The sequence below is a fragment of the Manacus vitellinus genome, unplaced genomic scaffold (assembly GCF_001715985.3).
Source record: "Manacus vitellinus isolate BGI_N305 unplaced genomic scaffold, ASM171598v3 scaffold_20_pilon, whole genome shotgun sequence".
Taxonomy (NCBI): domain Eukaryota; kingdom Metazoa; phylum Chordata; class Aves; order Passeriformes; family Pipridae; genus Manacus; species Manacus vitellinus.
The window spans coordinates 1,930,327-1,949,326 of record NW_021939471.1 but is presented as its reverse complement, the minus strand read 5'-3'; the positions used below and the strand labels follow the sequence as shown (position 1 = coordinate 1,949,326).

Genomic DNA, 19,000 nt, shown 5'->3' with positions numbered 1-19,000 from the left:
AAGGTACTGCAGTGTTTTCCATATTTGTCTGCTTTATTTTTAAACACCCAGAGCCTTTGCTTGATCAACACTTCCTTGAAAAAGAAGGAAGCAGAGGAGGAATGAGGGGCTGTAGGGAGAGATGCAAATTAGGTTGGAAAATAATGATCTTCCCAGCCATGAAAGTCAAAATTCCTCCTTGAAACCAAATCCTCCTGGAGTGCTATCCATGGCACGGGGGGAAAGGGGAGGGAAGAAAAGAAAGAAGATTTATTACTTAAGCAGAACTGAAATTCTGTTGAGAAAAAGAACTATTCAGTCCATACATGAATGTCAACAGTAGATCTGAAACTGGGCTTGCCGTATTTGCACACATAAAAAAAAAAGACAGGGGAGATGGTTCGAGTTTTTTAAGAGGGAGAAAAAAGCCACCGAAGTTCCTTGATCTTATGAAGCCCTGAACTCTTATATTCCATTTATAGCTCGAGCTGGAATGACATCCCCCTTGATTATCAAGCTGTCCAATCCAGCTGCATGTGTCAGGACTCTGTGAGGCACTAAGTGAAATATATATATGCCCTTAGAGAGTTTAACACATCGGGTCCACCTCTAGGGCACAGGCTGTAGCTCATTCTGACCACTGCTCCTTTCCCAGGATCACTTTTAAGAGGGTTTTTTTGCTTGTTTGGGGGGGGTTGCTGTTGTTTGGGTTTTTTTTTTTTTTAAGATTTTTTTTTTTTAGAGCACCTTTACTTTCCAATTTAAACACCACAAAATGGCACCTAAGAAGGACGTAAAGAAACCAGCCGCAGCAGCGGCGCCTGCGCCGGCACCAGCACCAGCACCCGAGCCAGCCAAACCCAAAGAACCCGCCATCGACCTCAAGAGCATCAAGGTAAAAGGACGGGCGTGTGCTGACTGCGGACACGAGGGGCTCCCCAAGGGGAGAGTCCGCAGAGTCGCGGCTGAGGGACGCAGGGAAGCGTTGCGTGGGTTCGGTTCCGCTTTGGGGACTGCGGTGAAATGAATGAGTAACCTCAGCCAGTGCATTTGCTGACCTGCCTGAGCTTTTAACTGGTTTAGTAGCTGTAGGGGTGTAAGGCATGGCGCATGATTTAACACAGGAGTGACGCCTGGGGATGTTAAAAGTATGTTGGAGTGTGGACCTCAGAACATTTTACCAAATCAGCAGTCTGACCTGTTTGGTGAAGCTACATTTTTCTTTTGAAAAACACCACAAAAAAAAACTCCCCAAGCCCCCTAAATTAGGTGCACAAGGACAGGAAAAGGGTTACTGAAACTTGAAATGCAATGTTTTCCCATAGCACTGTGCTAAAACCAAGTTTTATTTTACAGTTTACCCTCAAATTCCTTTCAAATTTTTGAACCGCCTGATGACACTGGTCATGTGCTTTGAGATCAGTATGACTTATCTTTAAAAGAAGAAACAAAACAGATGAAAACAGAGGGTTTTGGCAGTTTCACCTATTTTCTTTTCATTCACATTGTACAACAAACACTGACAGAGACCATGAGCCAGAAAGACATGGATGGGAGCATTTCAAGTGATTTCCTCTCACTTTTACATTTGCTTACAATTTGCTGCAAAAGGAAAGCATCAAAGAGGAAGAGTCTTTTGGAGGTTTCCCTCTGACTGCACTGTCATTTGTTCTCATGATGTTTTTAGACTTTGCATGTCAACCAACATTACTGACTGTTGCCTTGACCCTTCAAAGAAAACTCCTCCATTTTGGGAAATTCTTTACTTAGGAAAGAAGAGAGGGAGGTTAAGCAGTTAAAGAGAAGAGATAGACTAGTTTCTCTGGGTAGGACTATAAATAGTCATTCTCCACCTACCTGACAAGCTGATTGGTCCCAGGACCAATTTGCTAAGTTCTACATAAGAAATCCTGCCTATTATGGATAAAAGAAGGAGAACAAGGACTCCTAAGAGGACCTACTCATTTTCATCTCATGATGAATTATCTTTCAGATACCTTAATTCATATAATCCCATGATCATAACCAATTTAATGAAATTTCTTCAAGTTTACTGTAATTTATCCAGTCAGGAATCAGTATTTTTCTGAAAGGGTATGTAGCTTCTCATAAAATTGAAGCTAAAGCCATTGGCAAAGCATAACAATAACAAAAGTTATTAAAAAAAGGCATTTTTAAATACTTTGAGTGATCACGGTATAGGGTACACAAAAATCCCACTGGTTTTCAGAATACTGCCTAAAAATTAGATTAGGCCTCACAACACACTCATCTCCAGAAATGGAGGGAAACACAAGCTAGATTTCCTGCTAAATAATTTAATATGATTGGATAGCTTTATATGTCCAGTTCATTAGGAGAAAATAGAATTTTTAACTACAGTGAACCTAGCTAGTCTATCTTTACATAAATAGACTGAATAATATATTACCAGCTAAAAAATGGCACACTGCACTCTGAGGCATCTGCACTTCACTCCTTTACCCAGACAGCTCTCTGTAACAGCAGGACATATATACTGCTAGAACAGAGAGAACTCTACAGGTTTTGTCATATTCAGACTGATAAAAGAAGATACTCTCCTTAAATTCTTTCTTTTGAAAGATAATATCAGACAAAGTATTTTCTTCTAGGGTCCCAACCAGCCACCCTGGGTTATCCCTTTTCACCCTTTGAGAGTTCATGCAGTGAAGGGAAACAAAGTTGTGTGGAAAGTGATCTGCCTGGGCAATTTGTGGCAAAGTCAGGCATCTTAGTTTTCTGAGTCTTAGCCCAGCCCCTTAATTAATCCTGAATCCTTCCATTCAGCCACCAAAGTCTCAGCACAAGAAAAGGTGTGGCACCATTTCCAGCAAAACTTTGGAGCCAGAGAGTACTTAAAGCTAAGCTTTTGACTGGGACTCTAAACAGTTCAAGGCCACGTTGGATGGGGCTCTGAGCAACCTGGTCTAGTAGAAGGTGTCCCTGTCCATGGCAGAGGGTTGGAACTGGATGATCTTCAAGGTCCCTTCCAACACAAACCATTCTGTAATTCTGTTATCTGGAGCTCTTTGCACTGATTTACCAGACACAGAGACAAAACCACCAGCACTTTGAACCAGGGCATCAAGTGGGCTCCCCTGCACTCCTCAGGGAATTAGCAGCTATTCATGAGAGGTGACTGGGAATGCCAAGGTGCAGCATCATGATGATCTGGAAAGCCACACAGCAGGCTTTGTTAGCTTTTATAAAAAGATATCCGAGCCCATTCTAAGTGTTATAGCTGGAGTGGGTAAGGATAGAGCTGCCTAACAAGGGCTTACAGCAGCCAAATAAACCACATTTGGCAGTGCACTCCATTTTAAGTTAGCATCAGAAATCATAATAGTCTCCAAAACAAACAAGAAGGTGGTTTACAAACATGAGCAGTGATTCTTTTGGTGGTACCTCTCAGCTTGGATGCTCTGCTTGGCCCATCTGGTTTTCTGACCCTTTTGGTGTGCACAGTTTGAAACTCCAGATATTTTTTTCCTTTCTTAAGAGGACTCAGGCTGGGTTCTTGCAAATGCAGGCACCTCAAAACTGTCTGTCACCATCAGAAGTTGTGACAGACCACTCACTCTCTTCTGTTCTTTATCCCACTCTTGAAATTAACCCAATTAGAGCAAATATCTGGTGATTTGCTAGTGCTAATAGCAGCTGTCATGAGATTTTCTGTTTTTGAGCACCATCTATTGACTACAGAACTGAGTAACAGGAATACCTCACTGCTAAAAGCTCAAATCTCTAAACTGAGCCCTTTCATAGCTCACCTTAGGTTGTAGTGCAACCAACACAGGAAGAGAGTCAAGCCAGGGAGGAAGACTTTGTTTTAAAACAGAAACATGAAAACCTCTTTCCCTCTTACTCAGGAAAAAAAAAAATCATTAAAACCTCAATCTGTTTTGCACAAGCCTTTCCAGTCCAAATTTATATTTCCAGTTTTCTTTTTTACTAACATGGCCAGGATTTGCATTAGGCATAGGAGTTAAATAATAACTGAGAAAAGAATAGGGTGATGGATGCAGCTGAGAGCTACCACTGCAACCAATGATGATTAACAGCAAGTATGGTCCAGCGCACTCCCCAAAAGTTATATGTTTTGTCACTCCCTCATATGTTTTGTCAACTTCCTTCTCTCACACAAGCCTGGGTGAGAAGAAATGCTGAGTTGATGAACAGCACTACTATGGGTCTATGTCTGCAGCAACTTGATAAGACATTAATGATGTAGAGGTCTTATGCTTGGTTTTGCAACTGAGGCAGCGGGGAATGGATAAATTTCCTATTGCCCAAATCAATATAACTTGGTCCCTATCACAAACAGGAAAAACATGTTGTTTTTTACTGAAATCTGTGGGCCTTTCCTAGCACACACAGCCAGCCCTCGGAGTGAGACCAGGCTCACAGCATCAGCTGTGGCATTTTGGGACCCATGGGCAGGAAACGCTGGGTGCAGTGCTTTATAGGTACCTGCTCTGTTCAGATCGTGACCTGAACGTGTAGTACCCTCATCTGGTGTCACACTAGACCCTTCACTTCAAGGATACATCCGAGTATCCTCCCTCAAGTAGAGACAGAGATTGGGTTCTTGCAAGTATCCATGGTGTAAGTAAGGTTCATTTGGTACACAAGGCTTACCATATTGGTATTTTCAGACTGAAATCCCAGGACACCAATTATGCCATGCCAAACTGTAGATAAGCCACCTAAGTGTTTAGAAAAAAAAAAAAAATAACAAAAAGCTATCAACTAGTAAAGACTTTCTAAAGTCTTGTGTAACTGTGTGATGCATGATGATTCCTTTTGCATGGAAGCAAGCCTGTGATTGCTTGTTTTTAAATACAGAGCTCTTAAGGCAGTAACTCCAAGTATTTCTCCAAGTATCCTTATTTCTTGTTACATTCACTATTCCAGTAGGTCATCTCTGAACAGACACTCTGTTGGACATAACCAGAGAGAGAGAAATTCAGTAAAATGCACTGACAGAAAGCTCCTGGGCTGGAGGGTGAGCAGGACTGCAAATGTCAGCTAAAGAGCTCTGAGAGCTGTCATGCTGCAGACCAACTCCACGGAAAGCTGTGGAGGGAGAGCAGGAATGGGAACAGTAGCTTTGCTCAGAGCAATAAGGGCTTTCTTAGGAACCAGGAGGGTTTCACTTGAAACTTTTGGCTGAGGTCTTCAGATTATGCCTGATCTAACTCCAGCTATGGCTCCGGAAACATTCCCTAGGATGGATATTCTTGTTGGACAAGGTCATCAGTCCCAGGTGCACTTACAGGTAGGACGGGGACAGGGGTCAGTATGATTTTAGCCTTAAGAGATGTAAACATGCCTGTCTGATGCCATCCCGACCAGCTTCCTGCTCCTGCTTTGATCCCTGAGACACAGCACCAGTCAGGATCCAGCCCAGAGCAGCCCAAACTCAATCCCTTGCTCCATCAGTCTCACCACTGATGCCAGACCCATGTTGCTGACAATCACTGGATGGGCAAGGCATGGCACAAAGGTGCCTGAAGACAGGCAACCTGGACAACAGACTCTTGCTGTACATCAAGACATCCCTTTGGGACACTGTTGGAAACAACAAACAGAAACCACCGCTTAGTTTTCTTTACAACACTTTCGGAAGAACTTTGCCTCCTTTTTCCCTAAAGTGCTGCTAAGTAAGGAGTCCCTCAAAAGTAGGGACTGTCCATACATATTAGTAGACACTTTTCCTTATGTCTGCTAACCTGAAGAGTTATTTGGAAAACACTGTTGTTTTTTTTAACAAGATCCATTCTTAGTAATTCACAGCTTTGGCAGCTATAGATACCTGTAGCCTTTGGAGAGCCTGGGAAATGGCAAGCATTGGTAGAAACAGTGGAATTTAAAGTGGAAATGAGTGTGTAACATTTTAACAGCTCACACAGTAACTTCCAACTGTTAACAGTTGTGTGGAAGAGCCTTTCTCCCATCAAAACAACACCACAGTATTTCTAAACTACTGCTTTAAGCCCCATTAGAGCACAGAGAGATTGAAACAGATAGTAACAGAAAGATATTTGAGTTAATCTTACATAAGGCAAGAAGGCGACTAATTTAGCCAATGACAAGTAGAGAAAGAAGTTATCTGTAAGGAGATATGAAACAACCAACCAGGAAATTTGCCCTCACTTCACTGAGGTTTTATTACATCTTATACCCACTGCCAAAAAGTACTTTGAACTGGATGGTTTACCCCATAGCATTTAAATGTCAAGCAGCAATAGTTTAAATTACATTATTACTCTTAACACTGCCACTGGGAGGCATGTGAAAACAAGAAATCTCTCCAAAAGTAGGGCTCCAGAGCCTCACATCTTGTGTATCCTCTTGATTATACACATTCAAGCCCAACTAAAAGTAATTAGAGAAGTGACACATTTACAAATGAGCACAACTGAATGCTCTTCCCCCCATGAAGCTAATGAAATCTGTTCAAAAGGATATGATTAACAGTGCAGGTAGAGCACATATCACACCCAGACACTTCAGAAGGGCACATTAATTAAATGGCAGGGCTCATTCAAAAGTTTTTGCACAGCTGTAAATCAACTGTGAAGTTACAAGTTTGAAAAATAAACAAACTGGAAAGTTGCATAAAATGCTTAGGAAAAAATTCAAATTAATCTGCAATTTAGTCCATTAAACTCAGAGGTATTTTTGAACTATTATTCCAAACCTCCTGGTATCTCACACATGCAACTTTCTCTCCTATATTAGCAGTGATGGGGTTTTTTTTCTTTCTTCAGTTGTATTTCCAGGCAGCTCTGCTCTCAAAATGGACCTCACTTTTTCAAAAGCCGTTCTGCTTTCTAGTGTTTCTCTGCCTCATAAGCCATGAGGCCAGATCCATCAGGCTGTTGATTCTTACTTAAATGAGAAGCAGCCTCTCTAAAACCCATGGCACTGGTCATACACGCTATGGAACTGGGGTGAGGGGTGGGTGAAGGACAGCCTGCTTTTAAGAGGGGTTTAGAAGCTGTGTAACCCTGCACTCAGTGATGTCTACTAAAAAAGATGTTCAACTGTATTAATCAAGGAGCAGGCATTAATGGTGAGCAGATATCATATGAACTGCTATAGGCACAATCCTAGCTTATCTTCATCCAAAAATAAAAAAAAAATTCCCCTCTAGTCCTGCATAGAGAGCTAAATATACAATGAATATCCTAAGGGACCCTTCAATTTTCTCCTTTCTGATTTTCCAAGGCATCTGATATGTTCTTACTCTCTTCTACAGAGACAGTACCTTGAAATATCTGTTGACTCCCTAATAAACTCCTAAAATTATTCACTTCTCTGTAACTCATCCAGAAGGTAACAAGCAGATTGAGCAGCTGAATGCTTTAACTCCCAGCAGCATGCTTTCTCAGGGCTTTTCTTCCTGTCCAGACCTTTCCACATTCATAGTGAGGACAAGGCAGCTGTCACTCAGCACAGCTCAGTCCGACACTCAGTACGACTCAATCCCAGTGCCCACCAGCCTAAAGAGGCAAGCACAGCACCATGCTGCAAAAGTTGGGGCCCTAAAGCCCAGGAACCAGTGATTTGTGGGAAATCAGAAGCTTTGTTAATACTTTGGAAACAAAGATTTGTGTGGATTGGGTCTCTGTTTAGCTGGTGACAAAGGCTTCCATAAAACCCTATTCACCCTGTCCTATAACTGGGACCTGGTCAAAATACCTCTATCTAGCACCAGAATTCCTAGAAGGTGGTCACATGTGGGGAAAAGCCTTAATCTTAAAAAAAAAAAAGAAACACAAAACCAAAAAACCACAGACTCAAACCACACCACTTTTTTTCCTTGGCACAGGTAACCTTTTGGATAATAACTCTGCCCATCAATAAGGGATAAGGGAAGTTAGACAAATCCAAGTCCATCTGGTCTTTCCCACGTGTTGCAGTTGCTTCCACCTTTCATGATTTTGTGGGGGGGAAGGTGGGAGGGGAGCATTCATTTTCTCTTAAATCAATCTCCCCCTGAAACTTCAAATTCTTCCCTAAAGCCTTAAGCCTCAGTGTCCTCTGACAATGCAGAGAACACTGCCAGGATCAGAACAAAGAGCAGAGCGCTGCAAAATATTTCCATCTTTTGAAGTTTCTGAAAACTCCTTACAGAATCAGAAATCTTACCTTTAATTTCATTTAAAGAGTATTTGAAATATTTTCCATCTAGGCCATTGGTAGGTGCCCTTACTTAAAGCAAGTACACTTTAACCCCCCAACAGACCTACTGGTTTAGAGCAGGGCAATTCTTAATTCAAGGGAATGCAACATACCCATACTAGAATATTCTTCCCCACTAAAACTGTCCAGTAAGATTTTATTCAAGGATCAGTATTGAAGTGAAGAGCTGGTGTGGTGCACTAGTATTTCCTCATCAAAATTCTAAGCCAAAGTCTCACATGGTCAAAAGATAATCAACTTATATGTAGACCTCTCTCAATTTATAGATATTTTATAGCCCATTCAAGCCAAATGACTAAAACAGGTATCAGTTTTCTATGCCCAAGGCAAACACGCTCCAATTCTTTTCTGCTTGGTGTCTTTTGGGATGAGCTTTGTTGTAGCCAAAACTTATCTGCTCAAGAAAATTAATCTAAGTTTTCCTTTAAAAACAAATATATATTCTGTTTTCAGGGGAACACTTCTCAGTTGCCAGCACTGGAGAGCAAGAGGCTGAGGGCAGAAGGAAAATTCCACAAAAGGCAACACACTGCATTGACCCAGGCAACATTTCAGCTCTGCCAAACTCTTTTGAAAGGTCCTCTATTAATGCATTGGGATTGATGGCCAAGATCTGTATTAGCTTCCTCACTGCCCAAGTCCCAGTCCCAGCCTGTGTTAATCAGGTGCTCTGAGCTGTGCTAAACCTATATTAGCTAATTCAGGCAAAAGCATCAACCCTCTTTCAGCACAGCCACACCTGATCCTGGCTGTACTTGGCCATGAACACATCCCTGTTCCCACAGGGCTAATAGCAAAAAAAACCCCAACCAACCAACTAACCAACCTAAAAAAAAAACCACCATCAAAAACTAAACAAAAGCGAAGGTTTGGCAGTGGAGCTTTTTCATACTCAGGATATTTTCCAGATATTTCCCAAAAAATGCAAGTAATCTGTTTGAAGAGAGCATTTTTGAGCCAAAAGGGCAAGCTTAGAAAACCTTTGCAGTTGTATCTTTTGTTTCTTAAAATAGATTAGTGTCTCAAATCCAACCAAATACTTTGACCTATTTTGATTGTTCAGTAATAAAAAAAACCAGCAAAGTTAAGTCTGCTTGGATTTGATTCTTTCTTTCAGTGTCCTCAATATACTGAAAAGAGACATTCACAAAGGTTATGCTTCTCTTCAGGGTAACAGAGAGCTACAGGAGAAAGTTTTCCTCACTAATCACATCTTGTCAGTAGAAAACCAACAGCAGTGACTTCTCAACAGAGGCAATCAACAGAGATTAAAGAAGAGATTTGAGTTCACAACAGGGATCTGTTGTTGCCACACAACCATTCCCATCCTGGCTCCATGACGATCTTGACCCAGCTGAGGCAACAGAGAAAGACAGAAACTTAGAGTAAAGTTCTCCAATCCCATTACAACATCTCATCCATTTGGAGATTTGGCCTGGGCTTGGGGGATGCTAAATGGTGGGACTAGGTCTTTGTTACTGAAGAAATTGAGCCTCTATCTCCTGCAACCTACTTCAAAAATTCCCACTTGTGGGCCCACCATAAGCTGCAAACCCAAAAGAGCAAGTACTCCTTACCCACCATGAACAGTACTCCTCCCAGTTCACAAAGCCTTTTGGGGGCCTTAGCTCCTATCACTGCTGACTGACTCGATAGCTTACTGGAGAAATAGAATCCTTCCCTATAAGGAAGTCTTGGTAGGTCTGGACAAGGAATATCTCCTCTTGATGGTACAGACCCAGAAAGTGCTGACATGAATCAAAATTACTGCTTGTCACTCCCTGCCCCTCTCCAGGTTCCTAAAAATAGCCATCATAAGATGTCGATCAAGACATAGAGCCTCCTGTCACTTTGCCCTAAGAAAGCTAAAGAACTCGCCAAGGGGAGGGACCTCTTCCTTCTGACACCTAATCCCAGCAATGCCGTCAGCACCACCCCATAAATAAGGGGAAGAAAGGCCAGGAAAGCAGGACCACTCTCAAGACCTCTCAGCTAATCCCTCCTGCCTGTCTGCTGCTCTGCTTTTCCAACTCAACCATGGTGGGTGCACTGGAAAGCTAATGGTTAGCAGTGAGCCAGTGGATTTTATATAAGTAAATTGGGCTTCTGGCTCAAGTTAGTTCTGGGGAGGGGTGGGGGAGGACAACCCAGAAGACAGTTCAGGTTTGCTTGGTTTTCCTCCTGAAACCTAAAGGACTATGCAAAGTTTTCCAGTTAGCCTCAAGTTCCTGACATGCAATGGTAGATGTGAAGCTCCTGCAGCTTCCGACAGCACGGTTACAATTTGCTAAGCTTTTTGTTAAATCAGATGGAACATGCTAAAGTGGCAAAGGAAAACAGCAATATTTTATATGAGAAAATATCATAGTGTAGTAGTTTATGAAACTATGTACTGTCAAAACCTAATCTGAAACACAGACTTTAAGGGATTGGTTTAATGTCTATGTTCATGTAAAAAAGCTGCTTGTTGAGCAATATTGCTCCAAATTGTGTAAATAAAGCAGGTCTGTGCTAAAAAAGTAAATTACTTGATGGTACATTAATTACTTTAGTTAAGAGACTTTAGAATTTGTTGCTTATAGCCACAATTCTGGCTTTCTCTGGGATGCAGATTTTAATGGAATCTTTAACAACAGACCTGCTGATGCATTTTTACAAGGGAAGTTGCTAATTTAGGTCGCTATAGCCTAATTAAATTAGGCAAGACAGAGGCGAGAGGGTGCTCAGGTACTTTGTGCTATTTGCTTTCTCTCAGTGCATTTTCAGCAGTACTAGTTCTCTTTTTTCTCTCTCTTTTTCTTCCCAACTGCAGTCCTTCTCTGCTGATGAAATTAATGGTAAGTGAAATCAAAGTTAAAGTTCAACAGGGTAGGAGGGGGAACAAAATGGCTACCAAGTGCTAAATATTCACTAGCCTTAACAGCTCTTTTGCTAAATGCATTACTTCTGCACATCTGACAGACCACACTTTTGCTGTTTTGGAAGACGACTCATGGACTGAGCTGGATGCTTTAGAAAACAAACAGGTTCTCCCCAGCCCCCCCTTTCCTAAGCTATTTTTTGTGATTGATTTCCTTCCAACAGATCGAGTTCTCCAAGGAGCAACAGGATGGTAAGTTACAAGAGAGCTGATGTGTTTTAAGTGTATGTGGGTTCAGAGAGGAGCTACAGGCTCCAAAATTAACCTTTATGAAACGATGAGCTTGGACTTCAGCTGGTACAAATCATCACACTCTTGACTTCAGAGCAGCAGTGCTGACTTACACTGAACAAGAATCTGACCATAGATTTACATGTAATCTATCTGGATGCTTACATGCTGCCAAGCTGAGAAGTTTATGCCATGGTACGAAGAAAAAATACACTGGCTCTGCCTACTGAACACTTTTCTGTTGTGCTCCTGTTCTGGCTCTTCATAAGGATGCTGAAAACAAGTCTTGTATTTGAAAGTCACAGAGGAAATAGGTAGATGAAGGACAACAGAAGGGGAGTGGACTTAAGTTAGCTGCAGTGACTTTGCAATCTTACATGATCAGAAGATGCAAGAAGTCTACATGTCACTTTGGCCAGAAGGTATTGTGGAAGGGGGGTAACAAAGGCTGGTTTACTGTAAATGCATTCAAGAAGCATGGAAGTAGTCAGCAAATAAGTGACTTGTATAAACTTGCTTATAAACACAATAGTCTGGACATGTTGCACTTCTTTAGCATCTTGCTGTATCATCTAATTCACAAACCACAAACAACTTCCAAATTTTTTCTTTCGAACTTCTAGAAAGAGACAATTAAAATCCCTCATTGAAGATCTGGAAATCTAAGCTAGAGTGTTTTAAATATGCTAAGAGATGCATTTGAGCTACATTAAATAATGCTAAAAAATGCCAAGAATTCAGTAGCACATATAGTAGATTACACAAAGTATTTAGAAAGGAAGATACAAGGACTTTCTAGAAATTCAGAGGGGGTGGAATAGCTAGAAACAGATCTTGAGAGAGCTCTAAACTTCCTGAATATGAGCCTACTCTAGGCTACACCATCAAAGCAATAAGGAAAGGTATAGTGCAGCAAGTGAGACTGGAAACATTTCTCTTCCTGCAGTCTAAACACTTCTGGCCACAACAACAACAACAAAAACAATCATTCAGCCTCTTCTACACTTTCTAATTCTGAAACGTTTACAAAAGGATTGGGAGGGCTTATGGAAAAATGCCATCAATTCAAAGCTGCTGGCATGGATAACAAAGCAAAATATATCTTTCAGATTCCCCACGTATTTCAGATCATCCAGCTGCTGTAACTGTTGCAATGACTGAGCCAAGCAGTAGAGCAATTAGAACCTACTTGAGAGAGGGAGAATTTCCCAGGAACAGAGGTGGCCCACCCTCAGTAACTATTTCCATCCACACAGGCTGATGCACCAGCAACTGGTTAGTACCATCCTCAGAGAAAGACTTTAAACATGCTTATTCCAGCACAGATACAATCTAGGACTAGCTATGGAAAAAGAAAAGAATTAAAAAGAAAAACGCCGCAGCAAGGATATATCGCAGTGAAACGCATGCCTGAGAGACAAAATTAGATCAGGCCTTTTCTCCAAGCTGGGAAGCAGTGTTCAGAACACACTGAACATAAAACTTCATGGGACTTACAAAACAGAGGAACTCTCCTGACAGCTTTGCTAATAGCACACTGGTGTTGTTTTATAGTTCACTCTGACTAAATGTCGCTGATGCAGCAGATGAAAGATCAGATCATATGGCATAAATCACTACAGCTCTATTGATCTTAGCTGCTAGAGCAGGAGCTGATATCAGGTTGGTATATAGTAAGGGGAAGCTCTACACAGGTCCAAAGGCCTTTGTTTCATACCCTACAATAGGAGCTGTAAAGAGAGAGGGTTAGCAGTAAAAGATGACAGTCTCTCACATCAGACAGCAAAAGGATTAATTTCAGATGTATTAGATTACAGACTATCAGGCTGACACTGTGTACCAGCACTGTTACTAGGTGCCAGCAACTCCTCCACTAAGGCAGTACATGGAAGACTAAAGCAAAACCAAATACCTCCAAATCACATCCCCAGCACAAGACAAACCAAGGCATGACCTGAAATGTGGTGTATTACTCCCAAATCTGCCCCAAGACACCAAGAACATTCCACAAGCTGTGAAACACAAAGCCTGTCTAGCTGCTGGATGTGCATCACAGCCAAGGGAAAGACATTTCACTTGGTTTGCTTGGAGCTAACCCACGGCATCGTCAGACACTGCAGTGCAGAAGAGATCAACAGCACAGTCCAAGATGCTCTTGGCACATGAGGTTTCAAGATGGCTTTTTAGATAGACACTTCACCTCCATCCTCTCCTCTTCTTTCAAAGCCCTAGTTCTTCAGTTATTGCAAAACACACTCTAAAAAAACCTGAAAAATATGGCAAGATGATTGACATGGAACTTCCCAACAGAAGATGAAGGCCTGCAATGTTATGGAGGTAACCACCTGTACTGACTCTTGTAGGAGAAGTGCCTGTATCCCAAGGCCTTGTCCAACAGCAAGGGGAAATAAGTGAACACTGACCACTTGGCAGCACTGAAAGAAGCAAAATGTACACATTGGAAATGCACAGAATAAGGCACCACACAAGTTCTACCACTGGAAAAAGCTGGATATTCATCCATCTGTAAGAAGTAGGGACAGATCACAAAAAGCAGAGATAAGAGGGAACAAACGTGGGTAGAAATCTCTACTTTTAAGGAAAAACAACAGTACAAGCATTTGAAATCCACCTTCAGGTTTGCCATTAGCACTATGCAGTCGAGAGACTGGGATTGCAGGTAGGACCCACTGAAGCAGGCAGAGGTTTTGCCCTGCTAGGCACTTTCACAGGAGAATCCCAGTCCTCTGGAGAGATAAGGTGGAGTGGATAACAACATTTTTACCTTGTGCTGCTTCATCACGTAAAGAAACCTGTTCTTGAATGAGAACGTTCATGGAGAGCTTATGTTTCCCTGTCCTTGAAATAACTACAGGGTCAATCATAAAGCTATTGATGGCTATTAGAGCCAGGAAAGCTATGAAAGATAGATATAAAAGTTTAAAAATAGTGAAACCGAAATGTCACAGGGGAGGAGTTTTTCTTGGGATTGTGGGCCAAAGATTCCCCTGGCTAGCTCCCCCGGAGTCAGTGGAACATTGCCAGGAGACAACAGGCTCACATCTTTGTCAGCAGGGAGCTGCCTGGCTCAATTTAACCATTACTCTTCCCTTGCAGACTTCAAGGAGGCCTTCCTCCTCTTTGACAGGACCGGTGATGCCAAGATCACCCTGAGCCAGGTTGGTGATATCATCCGGGCGCTGGGGCAGAACCCTACAAATGCCGAGGTCAACAAAATCCTGGGAAACCCCAGCAAAGAGGGTAAGTGCACTACATTCTCTCATGGGCCCTTCTTGAGGCTGGGGAACTGCAACTGGCAACATCAATAATCACAGCAGGAGAGAGAGGAGCTCTTGCTCTGGTGGGCAGTGAGGGGGACTCTGCATCAAAAACATACGGAATTTCTCCAGTTTCTTTGGAAGAGGACGATGCTGATGCGGAATACAGGGTTAAAACCTTCTCTTGGGGACATGGAGAGGTCTCTGTAGGGGCCATTTTGGTGCCAGCTTGGTGTAGATGTAGCACACATTCATTGTTGCTCACAGTCCATTTGTGTCCCAGCCCTTGCTGGGGAGCCATTTCCAACAACTGATACTCGGATCTTCAGGTCCTTCCAGTGCAGGAGGACTGCAGAAGCCTTGACATGCCCTGGGACTGGAAACCCACCTGTACATTTCTGCTGGCTGGACTAGTCTTCTCAAAGTTCCTACAAATCTGGACATGCTGAGGCATATGTTGGCTATTTATTATATTTATTATAGCAGCTATTTTCTATTTCCTTTTCTCCCCTTTTAGAGATAAAGAGAAATCATGAATATTGTAGTCACCTCTTAACAAGGACCTAGAAGCAGGAGATCCCTGCTTTCAGTCATGCAGAGAACCATATTAAGATGGATTAAATTATATTCAAACCCCCAGGCCTGGCAAAGGCATCTCTGAGGAACAATTCAGAAAGCATTAGCACTAGCAGGGAGTACCAAGGACTAACACAGCAGTGAAACCATACCAGGACTTCAAGTGACTCCAGCAATAAGTGACAGTGATTTTGATACAGCTGGGTAGTAAAACAGTTTCTGTAACAACTGTATATTGAGAAATCTCTGTCATGTTTCCATCTATTATGTTTCATTGCTGCCTAGATTAAAGCTGTGTTTTGCAAAGATGTGGGAGGGAAAAAAAAAAAAAGAAAGAAAAATCCTTGTATTTGGCAGCCTTGGTACAAACAACAACCAACCAAAACCAACAATACTTGGAGAAGTCCTCACCGAGGTCTACAACTTCTGGCTCATGAGAGCAAAGGGGTTTGATGCACTAAGCTTGGGAGTCCTTAAACCTCCATAGCAAATATGTCAATAGTAAATTTGGACATCCCCCCCACTGTACTTTCCTATTTTTAATTCATTTATTCTTTTGCTAATGGGGCCTGCCACCACATCAAAGAGACCCTGAAAAGGTCAGTAACATGTCAGCAATCCCAGGGGCTTGTCTAAGTCACTACATCCCACACTGGTTACCTTTTCCCACTGCTGGAGCTCAAGATTTCTGTGTGACTACATTCTGTAGTCCTTTCACTCCCCAAATCCTTTCAAAGATCAACTCATACAACAAATTTCATTTCTGTGAAAGAAAAATACAACATGCACACAAGCACATAAAGTTATGTGAGAAGAGGGCTGGAGCAGGGATGTGAAAAATCAGATCTGCATGAAAAATAACTCCCAAGATAAGAGAGAATCCAGATTCCACAACTGTAAAATTGTGAGGCAAAAATTAGAGTAAAGGCCAGAAAAAGGTGCACACACGAGGTGGGAGGCTCTCCCACATTTCAGGGCAAATATCCCTAAAGAACATACTTGCAAGTGTCTAGCATGTAGCTACTGGTGCTTTCTTTCCAGAGATGAATGCCAAGAAGATTACTTTTGAAGAGTTCCTGCCCATGTTGCAAGCAGCTGCCAACAACAAGGAACAGGGCACCTTTGAAGACTTCGTTGAAGGTCTGCGTGTCTTCGACAAGGAGGGCAATGGCACAGTCATGGGGGCTGAGCTCCGTCACGTGCTGGCTACTCTGGGTAAGGGATTATCATCTCCGTGAGCTCTTCCAAAATTGCTGCTGTTTGAAGGCATATGAGAAGGAGAAAAGACAGTCCAACCAGCTAGGAGAGGTAGGAGGCCACCAAGCCAGACAAGACTCTGAGTTTTCTAACTGGTAACCCACTAAGAAAGCAAACAAAGCTTTGGGTTTTCTACTGAAAACCAGAGGAAAGGGCTTGGTTTATGACTTCTACATTCAGGTGAGATATTAAGAGTGCCTGATATTTGATGAACAGAGAGAAGTCTGTACATCTCAGGGACCTAACACACATGGACAAAGGTAGAAGATTTGCTGCATAGTTTCTTTACTCTGTGGTAATAATTGGAATCACTGTCTATATGCACATGCAGAACTTCTAAAGAAAGTAAAAATTAATAAAGTTCATGTCATATATGTCTTGTTGTTACTAACTCAGAAAACAAGGAAAGCCTTTGGAGAAGCTGTAGGGTTCAGCATCAGTTGTGTGTGGAGGAATTAACCAAGCTCTTTCTGCTCTCAGGTGAGAAGATGACAGAAGAGGAAGTAGACGAACTCATGAAAGGCCAGGAAGACTCAAATGGCTGCATCAACTATGAGGGTAGGTGCAAGAGTTCAACATCCTCCCACCTTACATCTCTCCTCTCTCACACAGTTTCACTGCAGTTGGCTCTTAGCTTCTCAGGCAAATCAGACAAAGCTCCAGGAAAGTTGGGTCAAAAGGCTTCTGCGTGCAAATGACCATGGCAACGCATTAATCCTGCAGTCACAGCCCGCAGAAGCCTGGGTTCAGCCACGGCAGAGGAGTTGTTCTGGCCGGCGCCAGGTCTCCAGACCGACTTTCTGTAGAGCAATTGCAGCCATTGGAACCAATCCTATAGCTAATGTCTTAGCACACTTAAGCAAGAAGAGAACTTGATTTGACAACATTAAACACTTCGAGCCTTCTATCACACATTTGGGTCAAATCTGACCAGGAACCCGCGTTCTTAATGCCATCAGCTCATAAACAGATGTTATTTATAAAGGTATTTCCCAAGGTAACATTTGCTGCTCCTTCTAACTAACATATCTGTATTTTTCCACAGCATTTGTAAAGCACATCCTGTCTGTCTAAGTGGAATTCTCCAGATACCAAATGGTATGTTCTTCTCATCTCTACACTTGTGTGTTTGCTATGCTTAAAGGTTTCTGTATACCCATGGCCAACACAGAAGTGACACTGTTTCCTCAATGATACCAACAGAATAAAATGAGACTGTTGTCCAAGAGCAAAGAAAACAGGAGTGCAGATTCCTGGCTCTTGTTCACAGCCCTGTAACTCATTGAAAACTGTGTTTAGTGGATTTTTCAAACGTACACAAACTGGGAAAAGAAACCTCAGGCATAAATATTATCCTAGATGTCTGTTGCCATACAAAATTAGAGTGTAAACTATGCAGATTGACAGCCTGAGACATTTATCCTACAAGCACAACTGAGATTTTTAAACAAAAAAAATGAAATCAAAGCAGCATCTAATAATTTGTAGATTTCTGTTAAGAAGTATCTTGAATACTGGTGTGAAATACTGAGAACAGCTCTGCAAACAAAATAGTCATGTGAAAAAGGGTATTGTAACAGTCATGATTAATAGCCAAATGAGGGCTTCAAAAGTAAAAAGAAATAAAATTAAACCCTACAACCTTTATATGTTGCTATTCTGTTCAAAATAAAATAAAAAAAAAAACCAGCAGCAGCTACCTTTAAAGTACAATCAAACTATTGTGGGTCAGTAGGTTTATTTGAACTGCTAGTTATTCTATCTCAGGAAATACACATTCCCAACTCCTATTTGAAACAAACACCTCCAAATAGGAATCAAGGGCTCATTTTGTCATTTTGCAAATGTTTCTTCAGCCAACATTGACTTCAGATCTAATTCTCTCATTCCTTCCCAGAACAAGTCAAATTCAGAAAGACCAGACGGCACTTAAGATTTGCCCAAAATTTTTGCTCAGTCTGTCACCATCAACATGGAAATTGCATAGAACTGGATGATGTGACTCCAACCCCATCACTTTTTACCAGTACAGCCATGGGTATCACCTCTGGGTCACTACACCTTCATCTAAGAAATCTGAGTTTTCACCAAAGCGAACTAGATGGAATAAACTGCTACCATCCAGGATCCATCCATCCCAACAAACTATTTCCATGCTATTTGCAATGAAACAATGTCATTTCTTGGGAAAATAAAGCATCAATAAATCCCTGTGGTCACTTTGTGGCTATAAAGTCTTTTCTTTTCCCTCCAAAGCTGTTCAAACCTACCCAAAGCAGCACTCAGCACTTATTTTCTCTGTGTATCTGAATTTCACAAAATAAAGTTTTATTAATAAATAGAAATATAGACATCTCCGGGAGGTCACTCTACTGAATCTGAATGAAAAGTGTTTTCTTTGGGGACTGGGAGGAGGACTAATTAGGGAACTACTACCTACATCAGCACTTAAAACATCTTGGAGAGGAGATCTGGTAGCTGGTATCAGAACAGCTCCTAAGGTGGCTCCTGCTGGCACATCAGGCAG

The 19,000-nt window shown here is 41.9% G+C and overlaps 2 protein-coding genes across 4 annotated transcripts in view; one reads left to right on the top strand and one right to left on the bottom strand.

Annotated features, from left to right (window-relative positions):
• Positions 1-19,000, bottom strand: part of CPS1 (carbamoyl-phosphate synthase 1) — a 162,099-nt gene that overhangs the window by 132,149 nt on the left and 10,950 nt on the right. The window lies entirely within an intron of this gene.
• MYL1 (myosin light chain 1) lies at positions 584-18,703 on the top strand. 2 transcript variants are annotated; one of them, XM_008928451.3, is made up of 7 exons: positions 584-874; positions 11,296-11,323; positions 14,480-14,623; positions 16,258-16,431; positions 16,954-17,031; positions 17,519-17,571; positions 18,371-18,703. In XM_008928451.3, exons 1-6 carry the CDS (start codon positions 755-757, stop codon positions 17,545-17,547), a joined length of 573 nt encoding a protein of 190 aa, XP_008926699.1. In that variant the 5' UTR covers positions 584-754; the 3' UTR covers positions 17,548-17,571; positions 18,371-18,703. The 2 variants fall into 2 exon arrangements, with proteins under 2 accessions (XP_008926699.1, XP_008926701.1); XM_008928453.3 differs by lacking the exons at positions 584-874; positions 11,296-11,323 and adding exons at positions 10,144-10,251; positions 11,024-11,048 and having other exon boundaries at positions 18,371-18,697.